The 12,791-nt window shown below is 35.1% G+C and overlaps 1 protein-coding gene across 1 annotated transcript in view; it reads right to left on the bottom strand.

The window, feature by feature from the left end:
- Positions 1-12,791, bottom strand: part of ANO3 (anoctamin 3) — a 200,359-nt gene that overhangs the window by 106,962 nt on the left and 80,606 nt on the right. The window contains exon 4 of the mRNA XM_036861881.1: positions 12,179-12,337. Within this exon, the coding sequence (XP_036717776.1) occupies positions 12,179-12,331 (153 nt within the window). The 5' untranslated portion in view covers positions 12,332-12,337. The remainder of the gene's footprint in view (positions 1-12,178; positions 12,338-12,791) is intronic.

Below are 12,791 nucleotides of genomic sequence, written 5' to 3'. Positions count from 1 at the left end.
GAGCTGTCAAATTTGCACGCTTACTCGAATCTTAACAGGTTAGTATACTGTTTCCTGCAAGAGATCATAAGACTTTGTGTCTTTGATCTAGACAAGAGGTTTTTAAGCAGAATCAAGTGTGCATCAGAATTATCTAAGGAGCTTTTAACAAAATTGAGTACTCTGGTCTAATTCTTAAGAATTCCCAGAATTGGATTCCACTGTTCTGAATATTTTTCTCATACCACTAACAGAGAATCAGACGCCTTTTTGAACCAGATAATCATCAAGATTCCTAGATTTGGTCCAGTAGTCTAAAATAAGTAACTAAATAATTGACCATTTTGTCATTATATATCATTAATGTTCATATTATACTTTAAAAAAAAAAGCCTAGACAGTTATTTTCTGAAATTCCTACAATATCTGAGGCCCATAGAGCAAGAAAGAAGTTTGTGGCCACTGTAGCACTGAATTCCACAGAGCTTATTCCTCAAATGATTAGAGAAGCTGAATTATGTCAAGGAAGAACTGCTCTTCGCTTCCATTTAGGCACACATGTCAGGTTACATACAGCTGGACTCCACTTGGTTAACATTTTTCCTTTAAATTTCAACTAGATGGAACATCTCAAGAAACATAACAATCTTAAAGGCTCAAAAGTATGGAAGAAATTTATCAGTCTAATTTAAAATTATATATTTAAAAATTAAACTGTACAATTTTATATTCATATATTCAAAAAGCCCTATGTTTTAGATATGGCTAATTCCATGAATTTGCCAGAACATACTTCAAATTTGTAGTACCCACATTTTAAAACAGTAGTATTAGAGATCCATGGGACAATCATTGGAATAATACTCAGGTGTAGACAGCAGGCTGATCACCATTGACACTGGACAGGCACTTTCACAGATTAGCGTTTGGAAGTGTTTGTTCCCTTAAGTATTATGAAAAAAGGGGGGATCATTCCAAGGTCAAGACAATTTAGGGTTTCTCACTAGAGGACTTGTGAGACATTTTAATATGCAGGTACTTGCTAAAATATCCAAGAAGGTAAATAAAGTAAACAGACTTTCCAAAATTTTGGACCATGTGTTATTTTTTCTTTATAGTTTATTGAGGTACTAGGTATTTTTCAAATCACCAGGGGAAAATAGCAAAAGATGCTTCCTGTGCAATTTCCAAAGGACTTTCCTACTTCGAATATGTTTGTTTTAAATTAAAGAATGATAAAAAAAATTAACAATGACAGAAGGCATAGTAGGTGTTAAATATCTAAAGGCCTTTGAATTCAGACTAAGTTTGCACACTTTAGCTACGCTTGAGGAAATAATGTGTATAACTTTTAAAATGAGGATTAATTCATTCAAACAACTTTTTATTTAAAAATACATCTTTTTCACTCAGCTAGAAATCTGTCACTGATCAAGGAAAAAAAGAATAATTATGATGTTGATATCTCCAGGCTCTTTTTAGTAACTGCCCCAGACTTGCTTGAAAGGTTTCTGTGCAGGAGTGGTAAAGACAAAAAAAGTCTTTCTAAAACATATAAAACATAGGCATTCACCTATTTAAATGACTCCCTCATGTGAGGCAAGTGAAAGGATCATTTCATGTTTTATTATAGTTTTTCCTGTTTTATCCATACAAAAGTTCTTATATTCAAAGTGATAACAAATATCCTTTTTTTGAAATGATGGTGTCGGCTACTGGTGTTACACCAACTTGCCTTTCACTCACCAAGCACAATGTAAATATATTTATTTAATCCTAACTGCCTACTTAGAAGAAATCACATGGTATGGAAGAAAGAACATAGTGTTTGGAATCACAAAGAGGTAAGTACAAACTCCATCTCTAGCATCTACTAGCTCTAGGACCTTGGGGAAGTTACCTATCCCTCTGATCCTCAGTTTTCTCTCCTGGGATATGGAGAGAATGGTCTTAACTCACAGAGTTGTGAGTCTTATGAGAGACTGTACTATAAAGGGCCCAAGTATAAGAGGTTTACCCAGAATGTTCATTCTCAGTTAAGAGCATGCCTCTCAAATCAGACCATGGTCAAAATAATGGCTAATTTCAAAACTTCACTAGAATCTTCCTCTTTTTTCTTTTTCTCAGTAAATGGCTACCTGAGTCATCTTTGGTGGAACCTTCCCTTGATTTTATAGGCCTTCTATAGTAGGCTATGAATTATACAAGTAAAAAGCCAGTAACAACCTATGATTTGGGGAAAACTCTGAAGTAGAGTGACTTGAATCAAGTGATTGAAGAGTTAAATATTTTCTTTTGGTAATATAAATGGTATAAATTGTAATAACACTGTATTTCTATAGACTAAAGTTTCTTTGGAAAATTTCTCTCTTTCCTCTGTATGTATTTAAAGTGCCCTATGCCTTTATGTCATTGTTTAGTTCGTGGGGAGATGTGGGTTCTTTTTCAGCAGTTATTCAAGGACAGAGAAAATGAGATCCTCAAGATGACAGAAAACATATTCAGTGCTTATTTCCCCCCCAGAATCTGGAAGTGAGACCTCTATGAAAATGAATGAGTCCAGACTCAGACAAAAATCAATCTATACCAGAATGACACATTCTACATGTCGGATGATTTAAGACAACAACCAATCCCTTGAGAAATGCACTGATGTTAGGTTATTGCATTCCCTCCAATGGTTTCACACAGTTTGAAAGCAGGGATCTCTATTGTTGAATAAGCAGATGTTGGGACACAAAAAATAGTTTCTCAGGAGCTGAGCCTTATTCTAGTATGAATGAAGATCATACTCTCCCACAGAGCATCATGGTTCTTGAACCTAGGCATCTTGGTTGCCAGAATATTTTAGCAGCATGAAGAAGGAGTGACTAATACATGCATGGGTATTGGGAGAGACCTGGGAAGGTTTAGCCTCCACACCGGGAGAACCTGGGTTTCATACTACCACTTGGTTCCTGATTTGTTTTACCTTACGGTACGCACAGCTAGAATCTGGTCACTCCCGACTTCCTCCACAGCCACCACCCTGGCCTAAGTCACCACCATCTCTGGCCTAGATTTCTACAGTGCTTTCTAACAGAGGCTTTGCTCACATTCTTGCCCCCAGTAGTCTATTCGTAGCACAATGGCCAGAGTTATTCTTTAAAACGTGACTCAAATCATATAATTTCTCAGAACCCCATTTCAATCAGAGTAAAAACCAAAGTTTTTCCAATGACCTACACAACCTTCTATAATTTCACCTTCAATATCTTGTGAATCCACTCTCCTACTAATCTCCCTTTCATTCACTCTACTTCCATCATTTGGTCACTTACTATGACTTTCTGCCCTCACCCCACCATTCTTACCTCACTCTATTTTTTCCTATAGTACTTATTATCTTCTAATGAATGAGTCTATTTATGTAAATGCCATGAGAGAAGGGATTTTCACTTTGTTCATTTATGTCTACTGAGCACCTAGTTCTATGCCAGGCATATAGTAGTTACTAAGCATTTGTTGAGTGGATGAATGAATGAATGAGTTAACTTACTTTGAGTACACATTCTATGTAACGTGTACCTAAGCAAGAGCTGATGAAGACAAGAAAGTAAATAAACCAGAATTATTCTGGAAGAGGTACTATGTCAGGATTCAAATTAGCATCATGAATAGCTAGCTTAGCACTGATTATTAATTCATTCCTGTCAACCCTTAAGATGTGAAAAAATCTATTACATTCAAATAAAGGAGATGCTTTAGAAGGATGTTACTTCATTAATTCTACCATTGATGAATGAAACGTCAAGCTGAGTGCACATACAGCTAGAACATTTCTAATTTTGTATGTCTTAACTTTAAATATATATATATATCTTTTCCAAGCAACATAAATTGTCTTCTCTTATAATTTCCTCAGCTTAATTTCTCTTTTGTTGTACCTCTACTTAAAAACCAAAAAAACAAAAAACAAAGTAGTTTTATTTTCTTGCAGCTACTGAGCAGGAGGTTGGTGAAGGGCTGGTGTTAGCAGGGAGAAAAATTACTTTCTCCCTTGGAATCAGAAGCTCCCAATCTGGCACTATTCTGCTTAGCTCTGATGCAGGCAGGCTTTTCCAAGGGAACAAAGCACCCACCGCCTTCACACTTCACATTATTATTTAATTATTCCATCCAAAATTCTCAAGAGGTAGAAGATTCATTCTTGAGAGAAAAGGAAATTTTAAAATGTGTTTTTACACAGTCACTCTACAAGTTGGTGGCAGAGAGCTGAAAAAAGAAAAAAAAGAATATGGTAGCTCACGGTATTAAGTCTAAGATAAAGACAAAATGCTGATATAATCTGGAAATACACTTGGATAATGAAGCACCTATCCTGACAGTTACAGATCATCTACCTATTCATTTATACGGTCTTCAAATATGGATCATTATCTGCTGATGATGTGATTATCTAGAAACTGTCCACATCAACATGCAATTTAATGAAGATTTGAGATGCACTCTGTGTCAGGCTCAGTGCTCAACTCTGGGGAATATAAATTTTAAAAATGGGAACTTGTTCCCTAGGGAATACTCCCATTTTTCAGCTAACAAATCCAATACTTGCTGACATTTTCACAATTTCATTTTCCCTTTCCACCTGCCACAAGCCCTAAATATTTTCAATTTAATAGTTATTAAAATTAAGTTGCAAACAAAGCTCACAGCCTATAATAGTAGAAACTTTAAGAAGAAATAAATGTTTATGATAATGCAAAACGCTGGATTTGATAGTTCAGATAGCTACAAGTATTTAGATACCAGTTAGTCATCAGTTAACATAAGGTTTAAACTAAAAATATATCTCGGTTCTATCTTGTAATCATGGAGTTAAGTATCTTTCTATGTTTGTTTGCTTAAAAGGGCGATACACATGATATTGATTTTTTTTTAATAGTGGCAGAATTCTAAGAAGTCCTCTAAGATCCTCATGCCCTACTGTCCTTGTCTTGTACAATCTCCAGGATCTGTGAATATTATGGCATATTCACTCCCATGATTAAGTTCTATTATATGGCACATTTGCTTTTAAAAAAGAGATATTGTCTTCCACTGCAGATAAGTCCCTAAAAAGGACTGGGCTTTTCCTGGCAAGAGAGATTCAAAACAGCAGAGGGACACAAGGGAGAGTCTCCCTTGTGAAAAATGGTGGGGGGCATGCGGCAAGAAATGAGAATGGCCTCTAGGAGCTGAGAGAGGTACCTGGCTGATAGCTAGCAAGGAGATGGGCAACTCAGTCCTACAACCACAAGGAACTGAATCCTACCACAACCACATAAGCTTGAAAGAGTATCCTGAGTTCCAGGTATGAATGCAAGCCCAACCAACACACTGATTTAAGTCTTGTGAGAAACAGAGCCAAGAGCTCAGCCATGCCATGCCCAAACTTCTGATCTGCAGAACTGTGTGCTAATAAATGGATTTTATTTTAAGCTGATGAATGTGTGGTGAGTTGTTAAGCAGCAATAGAAAATCAATATAAACAGTGTCAAACAATCTTGCGGAAATTTTAAGACAATACTTTTTCATGATATAGTGATAGCACGCTTATTTTATTTATTTACTTATTTATTTATTTATTTATTTATTTATTTATTTATTTATTTATTTTTGGCTGCATTGTGTCTTTGTTGCTGCGCACAGGCTTTCTCTAGTTGTGGTGAGCAGGGGCTACTCTTTGTTGCAGTGTGCAGGCTTCTCATTGTGGTGGCCTCTCTTGTTGCAGAGCATGAGCTCTAGGCATGCAGGCTTCAGTAGTTGTGGCATGTGGGCTCAGTAGTTGTGGCTCGTGGGCTCTAGAGCACAGGCTCAGTAGTTGTGGCACATGGGCTTAGTTGCTCTGCAGCATGCAGGATCTTTCTGGACCAGGGCTCGAACCCGTGTCCCCTTAATTGGCAGGCGGATTCTTAACCACTGTGCCACCAGGGAAGTCCCAGCATGCTTATTATATAAACATGTTTTGTTCACTTAAACTGTGTTTGTCATAGCAGGTTGACTTTACACATTAACATTGTGATAATTAATTTAGTCCTAATTAACTCAACCATTTAAAAAATCAATGTCATTACTCTTAGAATTAGGAACATAAGTAAAAATATCTTTGGCAACCAAAACAAATAACTGCAGAAAGTTAACTTTAAAATACAATTTAGAAATCTTAATTTTCCTTGATATTACACTTGATATTCTAACTCTATACTGGATCTCCCCCTTCATCCTTCCCCAAAAACCTTTTAATTTTTTATCTCATCTGTCTTCTGTTTCCTCGATCTTTCTCTTCCATTTCTTCCCTTTCCTTCTCTTCCCTTCTCTTCCTGCCTCTCTCCATTCACCCTTCTTTCCTGGATCTTCCCCATCATCATTTACACATCTCATATAAGAAAAAATGAAAACAGGAAGAAAGAAGTGAAACCTCATGAGACCTCATTTCCCTCTCTGGCTCTTGCTCTTCATCCTCCCATTCACAGATGAGCAAGTTGGTTGATGATATTTGCTGCAGCCTCTATTTTTCCATTATCTAGTCACTCTTCAATTCATGACAGTCTAGCTTCCAAGCCCATCTCCTCAGAGAAATGATTCTCACTGATTTCACTAAAGATCTCCACATTCTCCAACTAAGTGGGCCTCTTTCTTGTCTTACTTGATTTCTTAGCGTATTTTACCCTGATAACCAATCTTCCCTGCAACTCCTCATCTCTTCTTCTTCCACCTACATCCAACTCCTTCAACTGTCTATTTTCCTTTCCTACTTTTTACAGGCTCACTCTTAGGCTATTTTTTTTTTTCCATTCTCTTCAGTGATTTCGTACTAATACACAGCTTATATTACCATCTATATTATAAAGGCTAAAGCATTTACCTTCAGTTTAGACTCCTCATTTGGGCTCTAGACACAAATTTCAAACATTTTTACTTCTACTTCTCAATGGTACCTCAATTACAAGCTTATGATCTTCAGTCCCAAAATCCCATTCCACTTTCTCCCCAAATTAGCTCTCTTCTGATGGCCAGCAATTTTATACTGGCTATTCCTTCTGCAAATAGTTTTCTGTTCCCTTATCTTCCACATGATGGACTCCTTTTCATTCAGATTACTTTCTTTCACATCACACATGCTAACATAGCTACTTAGTCACACTCTCTATATAATACTATTCTGTTTTAATTACTGGTAATATTCCTTGCCATGTCATTTTCTTGTATATTTATGGTTTTTTTCCTCCCATGGGAACGTGGCCCATTTTTATCTTGGTTTCTATTTGTCCCCAGAATGTAGCATATAATAGGTACTTCATTAATGTTCCTTGAATGATTAAAGAAATTGCTCAAGTCACAAGCCCAAGTTATCCTTGAAATCTTTTCTCTTTCTACCATATCCAAACCACCACCAAATATCTATATTTTAACTTAAATATCTATCAGATCTAGTCATTTCTCTCCATTTCTAATGCCACCCATGATCTCTGTGCATATCCAGTCTTGCTTTTAAATCTATACTCTTTTCAGCAATCTAAGGTTTCATTTTTGAAAACAAATATGGTCATGATACTGCCTGCTTAAATCATTCAGCAGCTTCCCATTTTTCCTAAGAAAATCATCAAAAGTCTTAAACTACAAAATGGAATTACTTAACCCTAACCATTCTTTCCAAACTCATTTAGTACTTTTTATTTCTGGTATTAAAAATACCAGTGTTCTTTCTCCCACCGCCATACTGATATTCAGTTGATCCATGCTATGGTGGAGTCTGGCATCAAGGGTTTAAAAGATCCTCAGGGGATTCTAATGTGCAGCCAGTATTGAAAACCAGATTTCAATACTGGTTTCATAGATGAAAACATCTATCCCTTTTATCCACCTACTTTAACTATTTCATTTTCCAAATCTCAGTTCAAAGTTTATTTCTTTGATTTCACTTCTCCCTTTCCTTCTTGTCTTTCCTCATCCTCAAGATTAGATTACTGACCTCCTTATAAGCCATTCTAGCACCATTTGCTTCTCTTTTAGGTCACTTAACATGATTTGAATTTATAAAGGGTATTGTAAGGAAGGATTTTAGACTTTATATTAATAAGTAGAGATTGAAAATCACCTTGGATTAGAATAGCTTTATTTTGCAAAGCCACCTAAATATCCTCTTAGATATGCAAGTACTAGTCAAGTGGAAAGAGCATAACAAGATTTTTTAAAAAAAATTTGTAGCACTCTCCTTTGTTTGGGTTGGCAGAGTTTCTTAGAGATTTTTGTATCAAATTTCATATGGCTTTTAGGGCCTTTCTGGAGGGAAGATATACAAATTCCTCAACTCTGCCACAAAACTAATATCATCTATTCTGCAGAACTGGGGTAGCCTTAACTCTTCCCAGTGTCAAAAAAATAAGTCATTTATCTCTATGAGGAGGTAAATAGAAGGAAAGGGGAAGTAGAGCCTGGTAACTTGTATGAACACGATGGCTACAGTTTGTGGGGATGGTCATTCCAATGAAATGTGCAGCTGAGGTTGAATACCCTTTCTGGCCAGCTGTCCTGGCACTTTATTGAACTGTGGGGACCAAATCCTAATCATGTGAATGTGAACTTAAAAGAGCTGTAATTATGGAACCTAGAATGAAAAGCCATTTGTCCAGGAACAAAAGTAAACATGTGTACTTTTTTTCTAGAAAAAATAGAAAAAAAAATGGGACATGATGCTTTTTTTAAGAAAAGTGGGAATCTTTTGGCAGTAACTGAAGAGTGGGAGCTCAAGAATGAATGGATTTCCCTTAAAAGCAAAACAAAACCCCTTTTGGATGAATAACATCCAGTATTATTCTTGGGAAAACTTGGAGGAGCAAGGGAGAGGAACACACACAAGAGAATCTGGACTTTCCACCAAGAAAACTAGGTGGAGACTGTGAGCCAAGTTACATCTCTTTTACAAGTAAACAATTTTCATGACTGACTCCTCCACAGACTGTATGTTCAGTGAAGGCAGGAGTGGAGTGTGGTCTGCTTAACTCACCTGATCTCCAACATCTTCATGGAATCTGTCAAAATTACTTGCTGAATTAAGAAATAATTATAAATACATGAGCAAAATAACTACCAGTATTATAATAGCAAGCATGTATAAACTGCTCTGGGAACAGATGACAATCAATCACTTGATTGATTCTGTTTGTATGGAGATTTTGAGAAATCACAAGGAAATTAAATTAATAAAAACCTATCACAAGACTTGAGTTCATAAGATTTTTTCAATAAATACTTCCCAAATGAATTAATCACTAGTGATATGGATATTCTGGGTTAAAATTCCCAGAGGAAACACAACTAAAGGAGTCAGTAGAAACTGAGATCAGAATTCCACTTGCCCAATTCTGTAACACTAGGCAGTGTGTGAATAAATCCTTACCTCATAAAGAGTCAAGGCAGTGTATGGTTGTTATTTTATACATAGTAAAAGAGTTTTAATAAGTATAAATGGATTAGTTTTGCTAGGGCCACCTTGAGTTATAGTTCAGTATTTCCTATGGATGTTCCTCAGATAACTAATCACAAGAGATGTCCCGTGGTAACAAAAAAGTAGGGGTGGTTTCCAATATCATATAAAAATTTGGGTGACCACTCTATTCCATTGATAAAGCTTATTAGCAATTATCCAGATATTTAAGCAAATAAATCATCAAAGATTTTGACCTTGTCAATCTACATATTGGTAAAGTAGTTAAATCCAATCAGTGGTAATTTAGGGGTCCCTCAAATCCTTAATTTAATTTTTTTCTCTCAGTAAGGGAACAGTTGGCTAAATCACCAAATTTAATACTAGGCATCTGAGTAAAAAATATGAGTTGGATCTAAATACACTGCAATTTAAGATATCCATAATACATTGTTAAACAACAGAATTGAATAGCAGAATAGTAAGTATACCATGACTAATTTTATGTAAAAAATTTATATGTGTTTGTATATACATAGAAAATATATTGAGGGGCACTGAACAGGATAATTCAAGGTATTATTAGCAAGGCTACCAAAGGAGAAAAGGGTATGATTTGAGAGATGGTAGATGTGCACTTTGACTTTTTATTTTGTACATTGTTATACTTCTGATTTTTTACATTGTTTTTTTTCTTTCTGTAAGGTTATAAATACATTTTTTAAAAAAACCCTAGAATGTTTAAAATAGCACGAGTGGTTATTTTTGGATAATAAGAGTGAGGGTTATGTGTTATATCCTTTCTATTTTTCATTTTTTTCCTAGTGAGCATTGTTACTTTTATTGTCTCACTTGAAAAAAATAGCTTTCCTTAAAGAACACTAAAAAAAAGCATTTGAAGAAAGGACTGTTATGAGGGATAAAGAAGGGCTTTACATAATGATAAAAGGGCCATGTGTGGGTTAACGTGGTATATGGGAAATCTCTGTACCTTCCTCTCAATTTTACTATGATCCTTAAACTGCTCTAAAAAATACAGTCTTTTTTAAAAGCATAAAAGAAACAGGATTAAGAAGAAATAGTTCAAACTGAAGATGACACAAACAGATGGAAAGATATACCATACACTTGGATTGGAAGAATCAATATTGTCAAAATGACTATACTACCCAAGGCAATCTACAGATTCAATGCAATACCTATCAAATTACCAATGGCATTTTTCACAGAACTAGAACAAAATCTTAAAATTTGTGTGGAGATACAAAAGACCCCGAATAGACAAAGCAATCTTGAGAAAGAAAAATGGAGCTGGAGGAATCAGGCTCCTTGACTTAAGACTATACTACAAAGCTAGAATCATCAAAACAGTATGATACTGGCACAAAAACAGAAATATAGATCAAAAGAACAGAATAGAAACCCAGAAATAAACCCACGCACCTATGGTCAATTAATCTATGACAAAGGAGGCAAGACTGTACAATGGAGGAAAGACATTCTCTCCAATAAGTAGTGCTGGGAAAACTGGACAGCTACATGTAAAATATGAAATTAGAAAATTCTTTAACACCGTACACAAAAATAAACTCAAAATGTATTAAAAACCTAAATGTAAGGCTGGACACTATAAAACTCTTAGAAGAAAACAGGCAGAACACCCTTTGACATAAATTGCAGCAATATCTTTTTTTGATCTGTTTCCTAGAGTAATGGAAATAAAAACAAAAATAAACAAATGGGACCTAAGTAAACTCAAAAGCATTTGCACAGCAAAGGAACCCATAAATAAAACGAAAAGACAACCCACAGAATGGGAGAAAATATTTGCAAACAATGTGACTGACAAGGGATTAGTCTCCAAAATTTACAAACAGCTTGTGCAGCTCAATATCCAAAAAATGAACAACCCAAGCAAAAAATCGGCAGAAGATCTAAATAGACATTTCTACAGAAAAGATATACAGATGGCCAAGAGGCATATGAAAAGATGCTCATCATTGCTAAGTATTAGAGAAATGCAAATCAAAACTACGAGATATCACCTCACACCAGTCAGAATGGCCATCATCAAAAAATCTACAAATAATATAAATGTTGGATAGGGTGTGGTGAAACGGGAACCCTCCAACACTGTTGGTGGGAATGCAAATTGGTAGAGCCAGTATGGAGAACCGTATGGAGGTTCCTTAAAACAATAAAAATAGAGTTACCATATGATCCAGCAATCCCACTCCTGGGCATATATCCAGAGAAAAACATGGTTCAAAGGATACATGCACAAAAGAATAGATACATGTATATGTTTAACTGAATCACTTAATTACTTTGCTGTACACCTGAAACTATCAATAACATTGTTAATCAACTGTACTCCAATACAAAATAAAAATTTAAAAACAAAAAATATTAAAACCTAGACATTAACAGTTTGGCAAACTCTTTTCTTTCAACATTTTGTTCTTCTTTTCATAGAGTTTTGTACTTTATATAGAATCATTCCTTCTTTAATTTTTAAAATTGTAAAAATAGTTATGCCCTTTGAAAAATATTTAAATTTACAGAGACATGTAGAGTAAAAAAGGAATATATTTTAAAATAGTACTATACATATGCATTTCTTTTACATTTGGGAGATAACTGCTATACATTTTAAAAAGCCACGTGTTATACACTTTTATACTAAAACATAAACGATCATATCTCTTCCAGCATATTATATCACATAGCTAATACTATTAAAGCACATACCTCCTTTTCTAACATCAAGCCTTCTGCTCTGAGGTTCTTTTCAAATGTGTTTCTTTTGTCATATTGTATATTTGACTTTCTATAAACCAGGATGTAATCAATCCGCTTTTTGCCATCTTTGAATAGAAGTCCACTGGATGCTATGTAATTCATGTCATTCTGCAAATAAAGCAAGGGTTGTTAATAGCGTGGGTTAGATAAGCACACACATTTTGCTTTCAGTCACTTCCGTTTGAATATTGGCAATCCAATATAAAAATGTGTTTTTTACATTCCAATTGTGAGATAAGAAAAGATCATTTTAAAAGTTTGCAATCTACAGTAGGAGACAAGCTAGCAAGTGACGTTCTAGGATTTGAAATTAGGCAGTCCGACACCAGAACATGGATTCTCTGATGTTAGCATCAAAATGCGTATGTTTTATTCAATAAGACCCTATAAAAATAATCGCCAACATACATTGAATATTTGCTCAAAATCAGGCCCAGACATAAATGTTTTACATATTTTAGTATTCAAACTTTCATTTTGAAGATAAAGACGACAAGGTTTAAACAACATAAGCATTGAGAACCAAAATTAACATAATTTCCTACATGAAATAATACTCATA

Source organism: Balaenoptera musculus, chromosome 8 (genome assembly GCF_009873245.2).
Source record: "Balaenoptera musculus isolate JJ_BM4_2016_0621 chromosome 8, mBalMus1.pri.v3, whole genome shotgun sequence".
Classification (NCBI taxonomy): Eukaryota; Metazoa; Chordata; class Mammalia; order Artiodactyla; family Balaenopteridae; genus Balaenoptera; species Balaenoptera musculus.
The sequence above is the reverse complement of the archived record's forward strand: the minus strand, read 5'-3'. Positions and strand labels throughout refer to the sequence as shown.